The 24243-nt window shown below is 41.0% G+C and overlaps 1 protein-coding gene across 1 annotated transcript in view; it reads left to right on the top strand.

Annotated features, from left to right (window-relative positions):
- BMP6 (bone morphogenetic protein 6) overlaps positions 1 to 24243 on the top strand; it is a 156105-nt gene that overhangs the window by 117914 nt on the left and 13948 nt on the right. Inside the window, exons 3-4 of the mRNA XM_063097866.1 lie at positions 18786 to 18934; positions 19706 to 19903. Coding sequence (XP_062953936.1) covers positions 18786 to 18934; positions 19706 to 19903 — 347 coding nt within the window. The remainder of the gene's footprint in view (positions 1 to 18785; positions 18935 to 19705; positions 19904 to 24243) is intronic.

Below are 24243 nucleotides of genomic sequence, written 5' to 3'. Positions count from 1 at the left end.
AGTGAGAATTGACAAATTTAAAATTAATTTTCTCCTGATATAAGTAATATCATAACTTACTCCCCTGTTTAAAAACAGGCAAGGTTTTTTAAAAAATTCACTTGTTAAGTTTGGTTTACGTATTTCATTCTAACTTCTGAATCCTTAGGATGTGAAGAAATGCATCTTAGAATCAAGGAAACAGGACAGTGCTGCTTTAGAGTTGGTTTTCAAAACTGAGAAAGATTTCCTTAGGCCAACCCAGAAGCCATGCTGCTGGAGTTCCCAGGAACAATCCCAGACTGAATTATTGCTTTCAGTTTTTACAGAATTCACAAGTTCTGACCTATTTTACAAGTAGAATATAATGATCCCAGGAGAGAAAATAACTGTTGAACAGCAAAAACACACTTGTCCAGAATTTTTAGTGTGATACTCCACTGTGAACCATTCACAGAGATTGGGAAAGCAGGAATAGGTGAGGGAGGAAGAATGAAGGTGAGTTCAGGTTTGGACACATTTGAGTCCTGACAGGTATGCCCAAGAGGCGGTGGCATATAGAAGTGTTGAGCTCAGAAGCGTGAGCTAAACTATAGTACAGGCTGAGTACCTCTACTCCAAAAATCCAAAATGCTCCAAAATCCAAAACTTTTTGAGTGCTGACATAATGCTCAAAGGAAACACTCATTGGAGCATTTCAGATTTTGAATTTGTGGATTAGGAATGCTCAACTGGTGTGTATTCTGTAAGTATCTGAAATCTGAACAAAATCCCAAATCTGAAACACTTCTGGTCCCAAGCATTTTGGATAAGGGATACTCAAGCTGTAGTAGATTTTTGTGACCATAAGTGAGCCACTGATATAGATTAGATAGCCCAGCTGCATAAGAATAAAAAAACCTAATTGACCCAGTACCATTTATTGAAAACACTATCCTTTTTCCATGTACTTCAATGGCACCTTTATCATAAAGTGGCCATATATGTGTGAGTCTTTCTGAAATCTTTATTATGTTCCATTAGTTGACTTTCCCCTTTTTGTACCAATAGTGCACTGTGTTAATCCCTTTGGTTTTGTAACGATGCTTGATATCTGCTATGTAAGTTTCTCATATTTCTTCTTGAGACTTTCTGGGCTACTAAAGGCCCTTTGCATTCCCATATAAATTGTAAAATCAGCCTGTCAGTTTCTACCAAAAAAAATGATGCACTCGTATTATTCCATTTCTGTTGTTTATAACAAAATACACGGAACTGGGTACTTTGTAAGAATGCAAAATTTATTGCTTACGGTTTCAGAAGCCAAGAGGTCCAAAGTCCAGGGAACACATGTGGTGAGGGTCTTCTTTGGTGGTGGCTTTACAGCAATGCAGGGGCCTCACATGGCAGAAAATGGCAGAGCAGAGAGAGACTCTCACGTGCTTTCCTTTTAAAGCCCTCAGAACCATGCCCCTGACCACCATTATTAATCTATTTACTACGTCATAGTCCCACAATCTAATCATCTCTTCAAGGCCCCACCTTTCAATTACCATAATAGGATTTCCCACCCTCTTAACAGTCACAGAGGGGATCCAGTCTACACACACTAAACTTTGGGGGGTGCACAACTCAATCCACTATAGCACTTATGATTGAAATTGCATTAATTCTAAGGATTAATTTGGGGAAAACTTACATCTTACCAAAATTGAGTGTTTCAACTCAAGAACATGGTATTTATTTAGGCCTTCTTTAATAACTCTCAATAATATATAGGTATTTTGTGTGTCTTAAACATTTTTATTACATTAATTTCAGGTAAAGAAGTTTGTGATATCATTAGTTTTTAAAAATTTTAGTGTCTTGTTTTTTGCTCACATTTAGAAATACAGTTGATTTTTGTATATTGATCTTGCATCCAGCAACCTGGCAAATTTACATGTTATTTCTTAAGTTTTTCTGTATAGTCTTTTAGAATTTATATGAATATAGTCATGTAATTTGTAAATCTCAGTTTTATTTCTTCCTTTCCGGTTATATATTTTTTGTTTGTCTTTTTCTTGTTTTGTTGTCCTAGCTAGAGCTAGGACATTCAGTACGATGCTGAAATCCATTCAGATTTCTGTCAGATTTATTTTTTAAATTTTTTTATTTTAATTTTTTGTTGTTTTTTATTTATCATTGTACAATGCAGTTGATTTTCATGGCCCTTTACCAATTCCTCCCTTTTCCCCCTTCCTCTCTCTGTTTCCTACCCCTGGCAACTTCAGTTGTGTTCACTTCTCTTAAGAAATTCAAAGAATTATTGTGACTATTGTCTCTTTTCTATTTACTTGTTTGTTTATTTATATTAACTCTCACATATAAGTGAAAACATGCAGTATTTCTCTTTCTGTGCCTGGCTTATTTTATTTAACATAATTTTCTCTAAGTTGATCCATGTTGCTGCGAATTGCAGAATTTCATTCTTTTTTATAACAGAGTGGTATTCCACTGTATAAATATACCCACATTTTCCTTATCTACTTGTCCAATGATGGGCAGTTAGGCAGGTTCTAACTCTTGGCTATTGTAAATAGAGCTGCAGTGAACAAGGGAGTACAGGTATCCATTCAACATGATGATTTCCATTGCTTTAGTGGGGTAGCTGGGTCATATGGCAGTTCTGTCTATAGTTGTTTGAGGAACCTCCATACCATTTTCCATAGTGGCTGCACTGTTTTATAGTTACACCAACAGTGTAGAAGGGTTCCCCTTTCTCTGCATCCTCACTGGCATTTGTTATCCTCAGTCTTTTTGATATTAGCCAGCCTAACTGGAGTGAGATGATATCTCACTGTGGTTTTGATTTGCATTTCTTCAATGCTGAGTGATGTTGAGCATTTTTTTCATGTGTATGTTGGCCATTCTTATATCCTCCTTTGAGAAATGCCTATTCAGCTCATTTGCCCATTTTTCAATTGGGTTACTTGTTTTTTTGCTGTTAAGTTGTTTGAGTTCCTGGATATTAATCCTTTGTCAGATACATTTTTTGCAAATATTTTCTCCCACTCTGTTGGTTGTCTTTTTGCTGTTAGTTGTTTTGCTGTGCAAAACCTTTTTAGTTTGATATAATCCCATTTGTTTATTTTTCCTTTTGTTGCCAGTGCTTTTGAGAGTGTATTAATAAAGTCTATGCCCAGTCCTACTTCCTGAAGTGTTTCCCCTCTGTTTTCTTTTTGGAGTTTTATAGTTTCAGGATGTATATTTAATTCTTTAATCCATTTTGAGTTGATTTTGGTATATGGTAAGAGATACAGGTCTAGTTTCATTCTTCTACATATGGATGTCCAATTTTCCCAGCACCATTTATCGAAGAGACAGTCTTTTCCCCACTGTGTGTTCTTGATGCCTTTGTTGAAGACCAGATGGTAGTAGGTATATGGGCTGATTTCTGGGTTCTCCACTCTGTTCCATTGGTCCATATGTCTGTTTTTGTGCCAGTATCATGCTGTTTGGGTTGCTATGCTTTATAGTGTATTTTGAAGTCAGTTAGTGTTATGCCTTTGGCTTTATTTTTTTTGCTCAAGATTGCTTTGGCTATTCAAGGTATTTGTTGTTCCATATGAATGTTATGATTGTTTTTTCCATTTCTGTGAAGAATGTCATTGGTATTTTGATGGGGATTACATTGAATCTGTAGATGACTTTGGGTAGTAAGGACATTTTCACAATCTTAATTCTTCTAATCCAAGAGCATAGAATATCTTTTCATCTTTTTGTGCCCTCTTTAATTTCTCTCAACAGAGATTTGTAGTTCCTGTCATAGAGTTCTTTCACATCCTTAGATAAGTTTATTCCTAGGTTTTTTTGTTTGTTTTTGTTTTTTTGGTGACTATTGTAAATGGGCTTGCTTTCTTGATTTATTTTTCTGCTAGGTCATTGTTGGAGTATAAAATGCTACTGATTTTTGCGTGTTGATATTGTATCCTGCAACTTTGCTGAAATCATTTATCAACTCTAAGGGTTTTTTTGTAGAGTCTTTAGGCTGTTCTATATATTGGATCATGTCATATGCAAACAGGGACAGTTGACTTTGTCTTTTCCAATCTGTATACCCTTTATTTTTTTCTCTTCCCTGATTGCTCTGGCTATCAGAGTGACAAGAGTGGGCATCCTTGTCTCGTTCCTGTTCTTAAGGGGAAAGCTTTCAACTTTTCCCCATTCAGGATGATATTGGCAGTGGGTTTGTGATATATGGCTTTAATTGTGTTGAGATACTTTCTTTCTGTACCTAATTTGTTGAGAGTCTTTATCATGAAGGATGTTGAATTTTGTCAAATAATTTTTCATCATGTTGAGATAATCATATGGTTTTTGTCTTTGATTTTGTTGATATGGTGTATTACATTTATTGACTTGTGTATGTTGACCCATCCTTGCATCCCTGAGATGAATCCCACTTGATTGTGGTGTATAATTTTAGCGATGTGTTGCTGTATTCTCTTTGCTAATATTTATTGATGATTTTTGCATCTGTACTCAAAGATATTCACCTGTAGTTCTCTTTTTTTTATTTAACTTTTATTTTGTCGATATACACTGTGGTTGATTATTGTTGCCCCTTACCAAAACCTCCCTCCCTCCTCTCTCTCCTCCCTCCCCCCCAACAATGTCCTTTCTGTTTGCTTGTCGTATCAACTTCAAGTAATTGTGGTTGTTATATCTTCTCCCCCCCACCCCCGGTTTTTTTACTGTGTGTGTGTGTGTGTGAATTTATATATTAATTTTTAGCTCTCACCAATAAGTGAGCACATGTGGTATTTCTCTTTCTGTGCCTGCCTCATTTCACTTAATATAATTCTCTCAAGTTCCATCCATGTTGTTGCAAATGGCAGTATTTCATTCGTTTTTATAGCAGAGTAGTATTCCATTGTGTAGATGTACCACATTTTCCATATCCACTCATCTGATGATGGACATTTGGGCTGGTTCCAACTCTTGGCTATTGTAAAGAGTGCTGCAATGAACATTGGGGAACAGGTTTGACTTGATGATTTCCATTCCTCTGGGTATATTCCCAGCAGTGGGATAGCTGGGTCATATGGTAGATCTATCTGCAATTGTTTGAGGAACCTCCATACCATTTTCCATAGAGGCTGCACCATTTTGCAGTCCCACCAACAATGTATGAGAGTTCCTTTTTCTCCGCAACCTCGCCAGCATTTATCGTTCAGGGTCTTTTGGATTTTAGCCATCCTAACTGGGGTTAGATGGTATCTCAGTGTGGTTTTGATTTGCATTTCCCGGATGCTGAGTGATGTTGAGCATTTTTTCATATGTCTGTTGGCCATTTGTATATCTTCCTTAGAGAAATGCCTACTTACCTCTTTTGCACCTTTTTAAATTGGGTTGCTTGTTTTTTTCTTGTAAAGTTGTTTGAGTTCCTTATATATTCTGGATATTAATCCTTTGTCAGATGTATATTTTGCAAATATTTTCTCCCACTCTGTTGGTTGTCTTTTAACTCTGTTAATTGTTTCTTTTGCTGTGCAGAAGCTTTTTAGTTTGATATAATCCCATTTGTTTATTTTTCCTTTGGTTGCCTGTGCTTTTGGGGTCGTATTCATGAAGTCTGTGTCCAGTCCTATTTCCTGAAGTATTTCTCCTATGTTTTCTTTAAGAAGTTTTATTGTTTCAGGGTGTATATTTAAATCCTTAATCCATTTTTAGTTGATTTTAGTATATGGTGAGAGATATGGGTCTAGTTTCATTCTCCTGCATATGGATATCCAGTTATCCCAGCACCATTTGCTGAAGAGGCAGTCCCTTCCCCAGTGAATAGGCTTGGTGCCTTTGTCAAAGATCAGATGGCAGTAAGTGTGTGGGTTGATTTCTGGATTCTCTATTCTATTCCATTGATCAGTGTGTCTGTTTTTATGCCAGTACCATACTGTTTTGGTTATTATAGCTTTGTAGTATAGCTTAAAGTCAGGTAGTGTTATGCCTCCAGCTTAATCTTTTTTGCTCAGCATTGCTTTGGCTATGCATGGTCTTTTATTATTCCATATAAATGTCTGGATAGTTCTTTCCATTTGTGAGAAAAATGCCTTTGGAATTTTGATGGGGATTGCATTGAATTTCTATATCACTTTGGGTAGTATGGATATTTTCACTACGTTGATTCTTCCAATCCAAGAGCATGGGATATCTTTCCATCTTCTTGTATCCTCTCTAATTTCTCTCAGCAGTGGTTTGTAGTTCTCATTATAGAGATTTTTCACATCCTTGGTTAACTCAATTCCTACGTATTTTATTTTTTTGGTGGCTATTGTAAATGGGCAGGCTTTCTTGATTTCTCGTTCTGCATGTTCACTATTGGAGAAAAGAAATGCTACTGATTTTTGTGTGTTGATTTTGTATCCTGCTACTGTGCTTAAATCATTTATCAATTCCAACAGTTTTTTTGTAGAGGTTTTAGGCTGTTCGATATATAGGATCATGTCATCTGCAAACAGGGACAGTTTGACTTCATCTTTTCCAATCTGGATGCCCTTTATTTCCTTCTCTTCTCTGATTGCTCTGGCTAGTACTTTGAATACTATGTTGAATAGGAGTGGTGAGAGTGGGCATCCTTGTCTAGTTCCTGTTCTTAAAGGAAAAGCTTTCAGCTTTTCCCCATTCAGGATGATATTGGCAGTGGGTTTGTCATATATGGCTTTAATTATGTTGAGATACTTTCCCTCTATACCTAACTTATAGAGGGTCTTTGTCATGAATGAGTGCTGAATTTTATCAAATGCTTGTTCAGCATCTATAGAGATGATCATATGGGCCTTGTGTTTGACTTTATTAATATGGTGTATCACATTTATTGATTTGCGTATGTTGAACCAACCTTGCATCCCTTGGGTGAATCCCACTTGATCGTGGTGAATAATTTTACATATGTGTTGTTGTATTCTGTTTGCTAGTATTTTAGTGAGGATTTTTGCATCTATATTCATCAAGGATATCGGCCTGTAGTTTTCTTTTTTGGTTATATCTTTACCTGGTTTTGGTATCAGGATGATATTTGCTTCATAGAATGAGTTGTAGTTTTCTTTTTTTATCATAACTTTGTCTGGTTTGGGTATCAGGGTGATGTTTGCCTCATAGTATGAGTTTGGGAGAATGGCGTCTGTTTCAGTTTTATGGAATAGATTGTAGAGAACTGGTATTAATTCTTTGAAGATTTGGTAGAATTCGGCAGTGAAGCCATCTGGTCCTAGGCTTTTCTTTGTTGGGAGACTTCTGATAACAGCTTCAGTCTCTTTGATTGTTATTGGTTTGTTCAGGTTTTCTGTGTCTTCTTGGTTCAGTCTTGGTAGTTTGTGTGTGTCCAATAATTTGTTCATTTTCTCCAGGTTTTCAAATTTGTTGGTGCATAGTTGTTTATAATACTCTCTGATGATTCTTTGTATTTCTGTGGTGTCAGCTATTATGTCTCCTTTTTCATTTCTAATTTTTGTTATTTGTGTCGTCTTCTTTTTTTAGTTAGCCTTGATAATGGCTTGTCTATTTTGGTTATCTTCTCAAAAAACCCAACTTTTTGTTTTATTGATTTTTGTACTGTTTTTTTAGTTTCTATTTCATTTAGTTCTGCTCTGATCTCAGCTATGTCTTTCTATCTCCTAACTTTGGGGATAATTATGTCCTTGTTTTTCTAGTTCTTTGAGGTGAAGTGTTAGATGGTTTATTTGCCATCTTTCCATTCTTCTGAAGTAAGCATTTATTGTGATAAACTTCCCTCTTAGTACTGCTTTTGCAGTATCCCACGGGTTTTGTTATGATATGTCATTATTTTCATTAGTTTCAATAAATTTTTCCTGTTTAATTTCTTCTTGGACCCATATGTCATTCAGTAGAATATTGTTTATATTTCCATGTGTTTGTATAGCTTCCAGAGTTTCATTTCTTATTGATTTCTACGTTTAATCCATTGTGGTCTAAAAAAATATGTCAGATAATTTCAGTTTTCTTAAATTTGTTGAGACTTGATTTGCGACCTAACTTGTGGTCTATCCTGGAGAATGCTCCATGTGCTGATGAGGAGAATGAATATTCTGTAGTTTGGATAAAATGCTCTGTAGATATCTGCCAAGTCCCACTGCTCTAAGGTGTTGTTTGGATCTTGTGTTTCTCTGTTGATTTGTTGCCTAGCTGATCTGTCCAATGTTGAGATTGGGATGTTCAGGTTCCCTACTATTATAATATTGGGTTTTTCTCTTTCTTTAGGTCTAATGGTGTTTGCTTTATATATCTGGCTGCTCCAATGTTGGGTGCATATATATTTATGATTATTATGTCTTCTTTCTGTATTGATTCCTTCATAATTATGTAGTGGCCTCCTTTATCTCTTTTTATGGTTTTTGGTTTAAAGTCTTTTTTATTTCATATAAGAATAGCTTCTCTAGCTTGTTTTCAGTTTATATGTGCATGATGTATCCTTTTCCATTCTTTCACTCTTAGTCTTTGTCTTTACAGGTGAGGTGAGTCTCTTGTAGATAGCATATTGTTGGATCTATCCTTTTAATCCAATCAGTCAATCTATGTCCTTTGAGTGGGAAATTTAATCCTTTTACATTAAGAGTTATTATTAAAAGGTATTGATTTACTTCTGGCATTTTGTTGATTTTTGTTTGGATATTTTAAATATCTTTTGTTCCTTTCTTTCTGTTTTACTGTTTGTCTTCTGTGTTTGTTGGTTTCTTGAGGTGGTAGATAAAGTTCTTTTCTCTTTATTGTTTGCATTTTTGTTTTAGTAGTGTGTTTTATTCTTTCTTGAGTATTCATGGTAGTGAAGGTATTTTTTAGGTACCAGGTACAGTCCTCCCTTGAGAATTTCTTGTAGGCTGGTCATGTGGTAGTGAACTCCTATAGATTTTTTTGTCTGAGAAACATACTATTTGTTCTTCATTTCAGAAGGATGGCCTTGCTGGGTATAGTATTCTTGGCTGGCAATTTTTGTCTTTTAGTATTTTGAATATATCATCCCATTCTCTTCTGGCTTTTAGGGTTTCTGATGAAAAGTCTGTTAGTCTGATAGGGGCTCCATTATAGGTGACTTGATGCTTTTCTCTTGCAGCTTTTAAGATTCTCTCTTTGTTTTTGAGCTTTGCCAACTTGACTATAATGTGTCTGGGAAAGGACCTTTTTGTGTTGAATTTGTTTGGGGATCTTTGAGCCTACTGGATCTGAAGATATGTATCTCTCCCTAAACCTGGGAAGTTTTCTGCTATTACTTTGTTGAATATATTTTCAGTGCCTTTTTCTTTTTCCTCCCCTTCTGGAACACCCGTGATTCAGATATTTGAGGGCTTAAGGTTGTCTGCTCTCTCTCTCTTAGGTTTTCTTCATTTTTTAAAATTCTTTTTTTTGTCTACCTGGGTTATTTTGAAAAGGCCATCTTCAAGATCAGAAATTTTCTCTTCTGCTTGTTCTAGTCTGCTGTTTAAGTTCTCTGTTGTGTTTTTTATTTTGTTAAAAGAATCTTTCAGCTCTACATGCTCTGCTACCATTATTTTTTAGGGCATTAATTTCTTCGTATGTTTCCTCCTTCAGGTCCTGGATACTTTTTCTCATTTTGTTGTATCATCTGAATCTTCTTGTATCTCATTGAGTTTCCCTATAATTGTTGCTCAAAATTCCATTTCAGTCATTTCAAGGACTTCCTGTTCTATAGGATCTGGTATTTTGAGAATTATTATATTCCTTTGGTGATGTCATATTTTCTTGTTTTTTCATATTTCTAGCATCTCTATGTTGGTGTTTAGTCATCTGCTGGAGAAGTTGCTTTTTCTTGTACTCTGGAGTGGGGTTTTCAGGGAGGGAGTTCCTCTTGTGAATGTGTTTTATAATGATGGTAGAATGGGGTGTTTTTGTATTGGTTCCAGGTAGACATAGTAATGTAGTGTTTGTGTAGGTACTTTGGCTGAATTCAGTGTTGGAGTTACGTGAGAGTGCCTCTTTGACCTAGTCCCTGGGACACTTAGAATTTCCTTGCTGAAGTTGGTGACACTATGTTGGTTCGTTAGGACATGGACAAGCTCTCAAGTTTTGGGGGGCAGTGCCTTGGAGTCTTGTCACTCTTAGGTTATGATGGGTGTTCTTGGGTGGTACTGTTGGCACCCTCTCTAGTTCACCGTGACCCTGATGGGTGCACCAGAGTATACTAGTGCTCCTCAATTTGAATAGGTAACTCTGTGTGGGTTTTCTCTTTCCTCTTTCCCTAGGCTCTTCTGCTGACTCTCCTTCTGTCTATCCTGATGAGTGGTCACCAGTTATCATATGAGGTATCAGTGTCTGCTGTTATGTCAGCGAGCCATGCTTATGGCAGCAGTTGCTGTGGCGGTGGCTGTCGCAGCTCACTTGTTTTGCACTAATGTCTGCAGCAGTGGCAGGGAGTGTTGCTGATGGCATGGCTTCTTGTCTCTCTGGTGGGCCTCAGCAGCAGCTGGGAGGGTCTCTTGGGGGTGGGGCTCTTCTGTCAGATTTCTAATCTCAGAAATCCCTGTCAAATTGCTTATCTCAGGTGGAAAGAATTAATATTTCATAATTATGATGATGATTGCTATAAATGTTTATGTAGATATTATTAGATTAAGGAGATTCTCCTCTACTCCTGGTTTGTTTTTTAAAATTAGGAATTGGTATAGAGTTTCATCAGATGTTTTTTCTGAATCTTTTGGGATGATTGCATGATTTTACCCCTTAATAATGCTAATGTGTCTACCACATTAAATGGTTTTCAAATGTTAAACCAAGCTCACATCCATAGAACAAGTTCAACTTGTGATTTATTATTCTTTATATGTAGGCTGGGTTCAAGGACCATGTATGGTAACTCTACTGTCTGGATCTGGATAATGGAACTGGGTCTATTTCCATTATCTGTTTGTTCTCTTGATTTTTTCCTCATTGGGTTTTATTTCCTGGCATGGCTACTGATTTTTTGTTTATTAAAGTTTGGAACTAATTTAAAAAAACAGTTCTAGATAATATTGTCTCCTTCCAGACTGAATTTAATGTTCTTCTGGAAAGTAGACAAAATATGGGCAGATCACCTTTTTTTTTGTTGCTCCAATTAAGGCTGGGTTTCAGGATTTGTTAAGACTGATCTGTTTCTGGTTTTTCCTTTCTCCTAGAGTTTAGCCCTTAAGGGTGTTCAGCTGAAAGTCCAGGATGTTTATCAGATCCCCTTGTCCTTGGTGGGTTCTTAACTCTAATTTTTAACTCCCCAGCACTGTGAGACTGCCAAAAATTTCACTCTGGATTTTAAGCCTCTAAACAGTTTCTTTCTGCTGTTTTCTCAGCTTCTCAACCCATGTAAGCTGCTTAGTTTAATATTTGGCAAATACCTCAAATTAAAATAATGGAGTTGCAGGCAGCCAGGACTCGAAGAGCCAGGGTCCTAGGGGATAGGGACTGCATAGAAGTGAACTAACCTTCTATGAGATCACTTTTATGAGCTCACTTGAATGCAGCCACTTTTCCCTGGGACCTTAGCCCTTCACGTATTAGCTGTCTTGCTCTCCAGTTTTTATCCCCAGCCAGTAATATTGCTTAAAGCTTTAAGCTGCTGCTGCATAAGCAAGCAGAGGTGTCCATGCCACATGCTAGGAATGAAAAAATGCCCTGAAATGAACAGGCAACAGCTAATACAGGGCTTACCTCCATGCAGTTTCTTTCTTTCTGAGGTCTTGACCCATCAAGTATTACCTGCTTTGTTGCTCTAAAATGACTTCAAACAGGTTTAGTTTTGTGTTAATCCAGGTTTTTTAGTTGTTCTTGGTGGGAGTGTTAGTTTGATATATCATAACTAGTCTCTGAGGAATAGTATATTTTTTTTTACAATTTTCATTTGGAAATCTTTTTAATGAATCCCCACAATTGTTTATATTTGATTCATTAACCAAATGGTGAAGTTCTAGAAACAAGATCTGGACCCAGTAGTTGATCCTCATCCAAGATCTAGGAGAGGAGTTTCTTTAGAAACGCATTACTTATGGGCCAGCGGCTCTATGAATTAATTCTGTTGGACTTTCAGTGTTGCCTGTTGAAATGAAGATAAAAGTTCAACCTTTTAGATACCTGAGATGGGGTCCTTTTTTGAACAGAAGGGCAAATTTGAGAAAGCCAGGTTGGGAGAACACCAGTATAGTTTGGATAGAAGAAAATCAAAGCCTTTTATCCCCGTGCCCAGCCACACCTGTTTCTCTTTCTGTATCTGGCTTTCAAAGGTGTAATCCTCAGGGACTCATGAAATTTTTACTGCTGACTTGATAATCTCTGGCTCTCAGTGTGGGCCTCAGACAAGCAGGGAACTTTTCAGTGTTTGTTATTTGCCCCCGAAAAAGGGATAATACAAATGACCCACAGCTCAGGTTATGTAAATGGTTAGTTTCATCTTCACAGTCAAGTGCATATTCCTTATACCTAGAATAATCTACCTGAAATTAGAAAAAAAGAAAAAAAGACGTGGGGTCTATCTACCGAACCTTGTTCCTCAGCCTGTCTGTATTTTGATCTTTGTAAGGCACAGTGTAGAAGAGAATGCTACAGAGAGGAATTAAAGTTATCATAAAGAATTGTATACACTCAAAGGAATGCTAAAATCTTTTATGAGGGTGTGAGTCAGGGTGTGGTGGGCAGGGGACACCATTCTTTGGGAACTGCTTATCCACTTCATAAACACAAAAGAAAAAAGGATAGGTTTTTACTTCTGGAAAGTATTATGTATTATGCCTTATGTATTATTCATTCCTAGAAACAGATTGCTTTGGTTGCATGCATCTCCTTACCAGGATGTCCGGCTTTGTGGGAGGCAGGCCATGCTAGTGGAAAGGATGATTTTGTGAAACATCTTTTTTTAAAAAAATCACAGATTAACAGTTCTTTCACTGTTTCATTTTCCCCCATTGCACAAGGATGTGGAAATGGAGGATTGGTAATGAGAACTAAAATATATAAGTTGCAGATAACATGTTTAAAGGGCAGTAGAACTCCCCAGTCTATCTGTGCTTGATCACTAGGGTAGGTGGGAGGATACTGTAGTGTATACAAGCATTATTTTGTTTATGTGGCCAAAGAGGACAGGTTGGGTGGCCATGAATTTGTATAAAGTAATCATCTCCCTGTTGTGGGCACAGAGAAGCAAGTCTTCTAATAACACTGCTACTCTGAACTTGATCTTACCTGTGATTCTGATTATTAGCCTGATTTGGTAACTCCCTAAGGGTTAAGACAATCCATAAAACAATCAAACATTTAGGCCGAGCCCGTGACGCACTCAGGAGAGTGCGGCGACGCTCCCACCGCGGGTTCGGATCCTATATAGGAATGGCCGGTGCACTCACTGGCTGAGTGCCGGTCATGAAAAAGACAAAAAAAAAAACCAAAAAAACAATCAAACATTGACTTGTGGAGCAGCCTACTTTTTGGTTTGCTGTTTTAGGGAGAGGGGCAAAAAATCTTGACAGCAGATAGGTTTGAACCTTAAGTCTAAAAAAAATAGGCAAAGCTAATACTACTCACATTTAATGGAGAGGTAGTATGCTTTAGGTCTGTGGCCCTCAGAGTGTGGTCCCCAGACCAGGTGCATCAACATCACCTGTAGAAATGCAAATTCTCAGACCCCGTCTGAGGCGTGCTGAGTCAGAAGCTCTGGGGAGAGGGCAGTGGTCTGTGTTAACAAGCCCCCCAGAGGGTTCTGACACAGGCTGCACTTGAGAGCTCCTGGAGTGATGGATCTGGAGCATGTGCAGCAGTTGAGTGACATGGCCTGGGTTCAGATCCCAGCTCTGCACTTCCTGGCTGTGTGAGCATGAGTGAGCTACTTCACCTTTTTCTGCAACAGTGTCCTCACCTGTAAACCTGAGATGGTATGAGTAGTACTTACCTCTTATGGTAGTTGTGAGGAGTTAACATACTTGTATGTAAGAGCACTTGGAACAGTCATGTAGTAAATACTGTATTAGGGTTTGCTATGTTGGTATTCTGACAGCAAAGTGATTTATATGGGTTTGTTAAAGATATTTGAAACATCTCTTTATACCATGCTTGCCATTGAAGTGAAAAAAATGGGTTATTAGTCAATTAAAGCTTAGCCAATTATATAATCATCATGTTTACTCACTCTTGTTACTCCAATCTGAGAGTGTGTGTGTGTGTGTGCACGTATGTATGTAACAGTTTACCCTGGTTTGTATTGCTCTATTTTCAAATATCCTATTCCTTTTCTATCCTTTTAACGGGAAAAATTTAGACATAATCTATTATACAAGAGTACTTCAAAAAAGTTTGGAAAAATAGAATTAAAAGATAATGACTCTTTCCATGAACTTTTTGAAGCACCCTCATATACTGTACCTTACATAAGGATAAAGTACAAAGCAAGGACTTGACTAATTTACTAAAACGATTTATTTTTTACTTTCATTTTATTTGAAAATTGAATATTCCATACTGTACAAAGTCAGTTCATCAGTGCATGAATGCTGTCTTGTATCTTAATTTACCAGTAAGTTCAGACACATAAAAGGCAAAGGAATGTGTTATGCAGAAATAAACAAGACCACAGCCACCTTATCAAATATTTTATAAACTTGTTTGTTTCAAACGTATAAATTTTACTTTAATAAGAACATTTTTCTAGTAAAATGGTTAGTAGTAAACATGGTTGTACTTTGACCAGGGCAGTATGACCTTACTGGGTGCAGTTTGTCAGGAAGGGTCAAAGCCCACCCACCAGGAACTCAGGTACCTCCTGCCCCTCTCTGTGGGTGAAGGAGAGAGAGACGTGCCTTGTTGTGTGAGGTGCTTTCTGCCTCTCAGCCTGATGCGACATCATCAATATGGGCAGCGCCTTGGAGGCTGCGTGATGGGAGGGACCTCACGGTGTTGATATTGCCCACAAACACCAACTCTGCACGTCTTTAAGTGGCTTGTTGGTCAACTTCTAATGCCATTGTGAATTTCTGAAAATTTCTAGAAATCTCTTGTAAGGTTTATTAATTATTAAGAACCTTGTTTTGCCAGGGTGATCACCATATGTGGAGAGTTACACCCTAGAGTTGGGACACTACTGAAGGGAATAACATTGTTACATCCTTCAAGACACAAGGCACATTCATCGTGCCACATGGAGCTCATGAGTTAGTTGAAAATAAGCATCAGTAAATGTGTTCAAAACTCTCTCTCTCTTGCTTCCAGATTTTCTGTCATGGTATGCTAACTTGAGAGTTTCATCTCAGTGGGAAAGTCCAAGTAATCCAGTCATGGTGGTGATTTTGGCCAGACTCTAGGATTCTTTATCTGACAGTGAAATATTTTTAAATAAGGACATCTCAACTCTGCTGAAGTAAGATTGACAAGGGAATCCTGTTCTTTACGTGGCAAAATCAGATGCGCATTATTTGAGGCTACACTTTTTCAGAGTCAGTAGACTAAGAAGGCCGAGTGTCACCAAAGAAAAGCGAATAGATGTGGGTCAGACCAGACCATTTTAATGATTTGCCGTAAATAGTGTCTCTTAAATACCTGAGTTATTGGATGCTTTAAGGGTAGCCAGTGAAGTTGTACCTTAAAGCTTTATTCCTTTTTAAAGTTCCTTGCCCTGGTTGTGTGAATGCATGTTAGTGATTCTCATGCTAGACACACAGAATCTTCCACTTGGAGGAGAAGCCGGCAAGGTTGCCAGGATGCCACCCACTACGACTGTCCACAGCCGGCGTTAGCCATCTTGGCGCCTTGCTCTGTGCACCTGTCACCCCTACCCTGACCTCGTTGGGTGAGGCCCGCTCAGGACTCCTATGCCTGTGCCTACCCTCCGTGGCTCAGTGTATTTTCTCTGTCCAGTGGGCTGTGGCATTTATATGCAGTAGCTTTTGATCCATTATCTCATTTCAAGCCCCTACAAAGTATTTTCAGCCTGTACTCTGTACATTTCTTCATTCTCCTTTTTAGGTATGTGAGTCTGGACCCTGATGGAATTCTGGTTGCCCCACTCAACACCCATTTGACCTTGACACCTTCCAGGCTCCATTTCCTGAGCTGTAGAAGAGACACAGTAACAAGACCCACCTTTTCTGGATGTCTTGAGGGATAAAGGGGAGGCTATTGTCCCGTGGATTAAAAGCACAGAGTCACTACCTGCTGTTCCTCTGTCCCATTCAGTCCAGTTATTCTAAGCCCAAGCTTTTCCTTACTTCCCTTCCAAAGGACCTGAGCATCCTAGAGCCAAACATGCCTCACTGCCATCTGAGTGCAGAGTGTTCATCTTCAAGGCCCAGCTGTTAGACCACACTCGTTATCTCACAGGTCTCTTCAGCAGCCAGAACTGGCTTTATCCTCCTTGCACAGTCAGAAAAGCATGCCACGAAACAACATGAATCCCCAGGGGCCCAACGTGACTCCATTGCAGAGACACAATAGAAACTAAGCTCCGCATGTTCACTGATCCCCACTAACCCTGTAGATTTAATTTCTTCCACATCATGAGTATCAACCTGGCTTATCAACAGTCCTCCACCCTTGCCCCAAGTTTAACATCTGACTCCTGTTCTCCTCTTGCACTCACGCTCTTTCCCTTTCCTCTCCTCTCCTCCTTCTTGGATCACGCCTTCTGTCCCATCCCCCACTTTCTCTTGTAATGGGCTCACATTTCCTTTTCCATAAACCCTTCTCTTTAAAAATAAAAGCTCGTTCTAGCTCTTTCTGCCAGCCTTGCTGCACTTGCACTTCTGTATTTCTCTGTGTCCTTGTTAAAAGTCCTTGAGTAGGTGCCTTTTGCATCCCTGAAGCTCTGTAAATGGCAAAGTGATCCTCGGGGGCAGCCGCGCACACTTGTCTTCTTGCCTCAGGGGCGTCCTCACCACCTGAGATTCTCCCCACGTCTCCATTCCAATGAGTGCCAGCCACATTCTGCTCCTGTGACACGAATCTGTCCTGTGCTTCCTTCGGGACTGGGGCCACTTTTCACCCAGGGCTGTTCATACTGTCTGTGTTATTTCTGGATAAGGGTCTTCTATGACTTTCCAGAACAAAATTTATGTCTTTTTGCATCTGAACTTCAAAGCTTTGGACTTGCCATCTGCTCTTGCTGCTGGCCATGAACGCCCCCTGTCTCCCTGCTCACAGCTGTTACCTCAGTAACGGGGGGTAATTTGTCCACAGGGGGTGTGACACATCCTTGCTGGAGAGAGCTTTAGAGATGGCAGGACCGATTGGCTCCCCACAGGTTCTGCTACGCAGCTGAGTAAATGACGTCTGGCTGTACCTACTGTTTACACTTGGAAAAGATGACAATAGAGTTTCCTTCTAACACTAAGTAGCCATGTAAGCAGGAAAAACCATTTGCTCCCCCCCCCCCCGAGAAACCTAAAATTTTTAACTGAGATGTTTCACTGACTTCACAGATGTTTGATAAAATAGAAATAAATTTCATATTATTTGTCTTTGGTAATAATCTCAAGACGATATATCAGCACGGAAACTCAGAATCCAAAACTAAGTTGTGCTTCTTTTACTTATTAGTTTGTGATTTTGACTGCACGACTGTAGCCTCAAGTCTGAGCCTCAGTTTCCCCAGCTGTAACATGGAGATAGCTATATTTACCTAGCTTTTAGGATTGTTACAAGGATCAAGCAAAACAAAGTAAATGAAAGCACTTTGTAACTTATTTGAATGTACACTGCTAGTACTGTGGCTCATCTTATATTTAGTATTTAACTCTAGTAAATTTCTATACCTATATGACATTGTGGCAAAATATTTCTAGCATCAGATTCAAATCTTTCCCTGGCCAAGATATACCTCTCCGTGTCATGGGAATCCCAGGCCATTTCATTCTAGTGGCCCTGGGATGTAAAGATTCAGATTGTCCCTGAAACACACAAAAGTGACCGTCCCCTAACATTTACCTACCATGAAATGTGGGGGAACAGAAATAAACTCTCACACCACCTTCCCATAGCCCCTGGGTTGATGTTGGTGGAAAACTGTTGGAAAACATAAAAAATATCCCTGTGGAACGCGATGGGAGGAATGGACTCCATGAGTTTGCCTCAAAGAACCCCAGCCATAGCTCACAGCTGTGCCGGGATGAACTTTAAACCTGCTCAACGTGCGTCCCCTGGCTTCACAGTCCGTATGTATGAAAAAGGACTCACCACTCGATACAGACCATTCAGAGGCCTTCACTAAAAGAGAAGGACGCATGATTCCACAGAAATGTAATGGAGCTTCTTGGATATCCCATTTCACGGGAACTAATGTGAAGATTGGCAGGTCCTAATTAAAAAAATAAATAAATTAGCAAAGCACAACTTTGTAAATGCTCCTGTGGATCCTAAATTTAATCCTTTCTTAATCCTGTTACTGACTCCCTCCTACTTGCTCTTTTTTTTAGAGTTCATTAGCCATAAAGCCAGCTATTAACTAATAAATAGTATTATAAATAAATAATAAATAATAAGAAATACTAAAACGAAGGACATAATGTTTGTAATTTACCCTAATTCCGAAACAGATTTGGCATGAGTAGCAGTAGCAGGTTGAGGTTGAGGGATCCTCCTGCTGGATTTCTCCAAAGCACCTTGTCACGTGTTCACGTCTGTCCTAATCACATCATGCCTGTGCCTCATACGATATCAAGCCAATCAGAGCCACGGCACATTACTGTGCAGGTGCTTCTCAGGTGACGTGATCTGACTTTGGTATTGGATATTCTGACGCTGAGACAGGACAGGGTGGGACCGAGCCTCTGGGTGGCGTGCTATTCACCGTGCCATTTTCTCTCTTTCAGGGACTCTGACCTGTTTTTGTTGGATACCCGCGTGGTGTGGGCCTCAGAAGAAGGCTGGTTGGAATTTGACATCACGGCCACGAGCAATCTGTGGGTTGTGACCCCACAGCATAACATGGGAATTCAGCTGAGTGTAGTGACACGGGATGGTAAGTTGTCAGTCACAGAAATCTAGCAAGTTCGGTCATTTTCACCCATTTCCTATAGAGCAGCTGCTGTCAAAACATAAGGGACTTCACTGTAAAATAGTTTATAGTGAAGTTGAAGTCCTCAGCTCCAGGATGACTGCATTTACTGTTCCCTCGTGACTGCTGCTGACAACCAAAACCTGTCCCACAGGTCTTCTAGAAAGGACTTGGAGACAGGCTTGGGCCACATCCCCTGGGGGTGGTCAGGCTCCCAGAGTGAGAGTGGGAGGGCAGTGCCCGTGGGCAAGTGGGGGTGATGTGGCACGAAGGAGAAAGGTGAGCTTCTGTTGAGATTCCGCCTGCTGAGCAGGTTGCCAGGGACCCTTCAGTCCCCTATCCTTCCCCGGCATCCAAGCTCAGCAGCTCGGGGTCCTGCCGCAGACCCTGCCCCTCACGGACACCCAGACTGTGCGTGCTCCACCTGAGTAGATGCCTCACTGGTCGAGAAGAAAGACGATTGGACAGAAAGAGTGAGACAGGGGGACAGGACCAGCAGAAACAGGGGAGCTGAGAGTCCGCACGACTCCTCAGTGGGGCCATGAAACCTGGAAGGGAGTGTTTTGACCCTGCCCCTCTGGAGGGGGCATGCAAGGTGGGAGAATGCGTGATGCTTTTCCCTCCCACTCACGCTTTGTCATTAGCACTTGGGTGACTAGGAAGTGTCACTTAATTAAGTAGCCGCAAGAGTAAGGTTCTGTGGAGTAAAGAGGCGTGCTCTGGTTTGCATTCAAGGACTCCACATCAACCCACGAGCCGCAGGCCTGGTGGGCAGAGATGGCCCTTACGACAAGCAGCCCTTCATGGTGGCCTTCTTCAAAGTGAGTGAGGTCCATGTGCGCACCACCAGGTCAGCCTCTGGCCGGCGCCGCCAGCAGAGTCGCAATCGTTCCACCCAGTCCCAGGATGTGTCTCGGGTGTCCAGCGCCTCAGGTAGGTGTGGGTGGAGCTGGTTTCTCCAGGAGGACGCGTTGGCCTTTGGTTTCAGATGTTAAACAGATTCTGCCGGGCATGTGCAAAGGCCTGTAGGTGTCATATGGATGGCAGTGTCTCGTCACAGTCATGGGTCATCTAGGTGGGTTCCTGGGGCCCATAGACCTAACACTTGTTACCCAGAGACTGAGTCTGCAGGATTCAGACTTTAAGATTGCCTATGTGTCCAGACAAGCGTCTTTCTGTTTGCTTAGATTTTTCCAACTCCTTTTTCATTCCCATCAAAATCCTGGGAGCACCTGGATTTTTTTTTTTTTTCCTAGTTGCATTATGGTTGGGGGAGTTGTGATGTACAAACAAACTTTGTATTGTTGGTGCAGTGTGGACTTGTATTTCTCAGAGCTCCTGGCTGGAAGTGATGGGAAGTCAACTCAACCCCCAGGATGGATTTCACTGGCTCGCTTAACTGGGAAGTTCAGGAGTTCTAGCCTGAGGCATGGCTGGACCTTTGGGCTCAGATGATATTAGGAATCTCTCTCACTCACTCTTTCTGCTGTCCTTGGTTGGTAGCATTCTCAGAAAGACTGTCTCTCCACGATGGCCAGGAAGGCAACCAGCAGTTCCAGGAGTTTATCACCTCGGCACCCTCAGCAGTAGCTTCGCAGAAAGCCGGGGCATGGAGCTCAGAGGCGTGGTGTGAGTGGTGAGCCCAACCCTGCAGCATACTGCTAGGTGGGCACTGCTCGGATTGGCCAGGCCTGAGTTGTGTGCTTAGCCCTGGAGCTAGCAAGTGGGGTCAGCCCCATTCTGCCCAGGACAGGCAATTTTAAGGGCAAGAGAGGAAACAGCACCTGCTGCCTGGCTGTCAGTTCAGTCTCTCCAAGGCTATTCCTTTTCAGTTGGTGGCATGGACGTCTAGTCATGGAAACACAGAGGAAAGGAGAACTGATGTCCCCTCCTGACAGCTGTCACGTGGGTAGGAAATGTTGGATTCAAACCCAGGTATTTCTTACTCTAAAACCAGTGCTTGCAAGTTCTGGGTTTCCTTTGGCTGCTTAAGTAGCCTGGGAATCGAGCATGAAGTTTAAAGATGTGCAGTGGGATTTGCAGGCAGAGAACTGTTACCCTGCAACTTAGGGCAAACCTAATCTGTTTCAGCTTCAGTTTACCCGTCTGTAAAGTGGAGCTGGGGAATATCCGGTAGATTTGCTGGGATTCGGTGGAAATCATTTGATTTGTTCACAGTGGCACTCAGAGATTAGTTATGTCCAATTGTAGGAAGCAGGTTCTCAGAGCTTATGTCAGGATCCCTGGAAAGGAAGTGAAATACTTCTGGAAGATGTTTTAATTCATCCAGGTGATGTTTGTAAATTTCATCTTCAGTGGCCAGAAGAAAACTGCCCGAAGTACCCAGTTTTTCTGTGGGAAGAAGTGTCTCTCTCCATTTTAGGTTCTGACTTAATAAACTTCCTCTTTACCAGCGATGTGGGTGTGGAATTTGAGGATCCACCACCTAGTGTGATGGGACATTTTGCTTCTTGTCTTCATGGTGTTTCTTGGAAGCGGTGCACAGCATGGGTGTTCCTGTGTTTACCATGAGAAACAGTCAGGGCTGCGGTTTTTAAAAGAAGATGAAATGCTTGCTTTCCTTTATTCACTGCAGAGGCAGCCTGTGAATAGTGCTAATAATCTCAGTGTTTCCCTGCGGGCATGATGACCACGCTGCCAAGGTAGGCTTCAGTTCACTAATGAACTGTGCTGTGGTCACTTTGGTTCTGGAACCTCCGACGTGGAGGCATCTCTTGAAATGTTGATTGCTTTTTAAAGTTAAAATTTCACTTGATTTAGTCAACATCCCCCTGCCTAATACACACACCAATTTTTTTTAATTGAGAAAACATGCTGTCCCTGATTTAGGTTTTAGCAGTGTCACCTAATTATTATTTTCCATGTCCCATGTCCCTTTCAACTTATTTTTTTTTCAATTTGATGAATTTAAATTAAGTATGGATATTAAAGTTGACCTAGTTTGTAATAAGATGCAAGTATCTCTGGTTTTCCTTGGTCTCCCCATGCCCAACCTCCCAACCCAGTACTTACCGATTTGCTTTGCTCCTTTTGTCCGTACTAAGGCAAAAGGGTTCATGCCAAATCCCTCTGGCCTCACATGCTTACAAGCCCCAAGAAAGGATTACTACAAAGGAGCCTCCCTCCTTCTTACTGTCTTCAAAGACCCTCTCAAGTGATCTGAGAACATGCTCGTGTTTGACTCAGCGAAGTGCTACTTTACATATTGGGCTCTTTCTTCCTTGTTTATTCTTCCATTAATGGGAGTGGACATGCACAGGAAGATTCTGCTCCAAGAAGGGATTGCCAGGCTGATGGTCTGCTCGCAGGAGAAACAGGCACCTGGTCTCTCTCTCCCCCTGGGCCCTGGGGGGGGGCCAGATGTTGCTGGGCCTTCATGAACCAGGTGGACGGTGCTGAGACAGAAGTGTGGTCTCTGGTGTGACTGCAGGCAGACTTTCCCAGTGGCGTCTGGTGGGAGGATTGAAGGAGGAGATTACTTTGCCTCTGCTGCCCCCTTCTTCCACAGTGTGCTCCCAGCGAGTTGATATCTCTCCAGCGAAACAGTCACCTCCAGAAGCAGCCCACCAGGGATCGTCCTCATCTGGGTAAAGAAGTTAACATCATTCGTCAAGTTGCCTGTCATCAGGGTGAAACATAGCAAGGAAGTCAATGGCTATTTTTGGAACTGAGCTGTGTGTGCCTGAGAAGGCAGGACTAGGCCACAACAAGCGAGAGACAGGCCAAGAGCCCCACCGCCCACCAGAATCTACTCTGACATTTGTACTTGGCGTTCAAGCTGGACCTTGCAAACATGTGCACTGGACAGTGGGTTTGGATCAAAGTCTGCCTAGATGGTTTTCACTTGCCCTCGCTTCTCTGCAGCTGTCTGCTCCAAATGAATGATGGATGTTGGCCGGGTTGCACGTCTCCAGTGGGCTTGGATGGCCTCTGGACAGTATTGTTTATCGTTTTTACACATGTTTTACTAGTACTGGCCCACACCACACTGTGCAGCCCCCTGGGGATTGTAATGCATCTGGCCATTCCTTTTCAGCCTCTGTCTTTTACCAGCCTGCTGCTCTCAGGACACCCTGCCCTTGGCTCTTTGGCTCTAATTTGGCAGTCTCTTTCTACTTGCTGCCATTCACGCCCTTTTATGGCATCTCTCTTGAGATTCATGATTGTGTCTTCTGGGGGACTACTCCAGCACTTGGTCAATCCATTTACTAGGTCCAAGAACAAATGGCCTTGAAGGATGATTCCATTCGGCGATTCTGGGTCCTGATCTAGCTAATTTTCCAGAACCTTTCGAAGACATCTTTGGGGAGGGACTCATTGACGCTATTTCAAGTTAGCTGGTGAGTCTGAGGTTTTCTGCCATGTCAACCAGCTGGCTGCTGCCTACGTGACTGAGAAATGATTTGGAAACATCATCTGCCACTTTTACCAATTCATGTAAAGTTGGAATAGTCTCTTCATTCCTGATGTTTCTGTTGTCACTACCCAGGCCTGCCAACTGTCTATGAACCAGCAGCCTCCAAGGCCCTGTCTGTCCTTTGGAGTGAGGTGAGGCTGCCATGGCTCCAGGACCACCTGTTAGCATTTCTTAGAGTGATTTCTCCTTCCCTCTCTTTCCCACCCACCCAAATATGAATGTTTAAGGACCTGGGGGAAAACGTGACTCTGGTACTTTACGGGATCCTATTGATCTTGTTGATAGTTCCTGCCTTCTGTTCCTTAAACTCCCAACTGGGGCCATTCAGTGTGCTTGCAGCATGAGAAAGACAGCGAGACTTCATCTCCTGCAGGATAGCTGTTTGAGTCCTTTATTATAACTATGACATCTTTTGCTGTAGATTTCAAGGAACTCTATTCCACCGATTGGGGATATCATTCTTACAGTGTCCCCACGACTTCATCATTGGCTTCCAGGGGTTGGGGGTGTCAAAGCTGAGTGGGTCAACCCACCATGGACATTCGTCTTGGGAAGAATAGACGTGACTCAGGACTGTGAAATAGCAATTTATAGTTCTTCAAAGGAGTTGGGAATTTTACTTTGTCATTTTGATCTTAAATTTAAATTTTAGGGCCTGAGGCTCGGCTTCCAGATGTCTTGGTTAGGAAGTAGAGGCTTGTTCAGGGCTTCCTAAATGAAATCAAATCTTTATTCTCCACAGATGTGGAGGATAGGCATGGCGTGAGTGATTTAAAAGTTAGCATCATTTCAGACTCCACTTTTATCATGCTCAGTGCTCATTCACCATTAAGCC

The sequence above is a fragment of the Cynocephalus volans genome, chromosome 5 (genome assembly GCF_027409185.1).
Source record: "Cynocephalus volans isolate mCynVol1 chromosome 5, mCynVol1.pri, whole genome shotgun sequence".
Taxonomy (NCBI): Eukaryota; Metazoa; Chordata; class Mammalia; order Dermoptera; family Cynocephalidae; genus Cynocephalus; species Cynocephalus volans.
The sequence above is the reverse complement of the archived record's forward strand: the minus strand, read 5'-3'. Positions and strand labels throughout refer to the sequence as shown.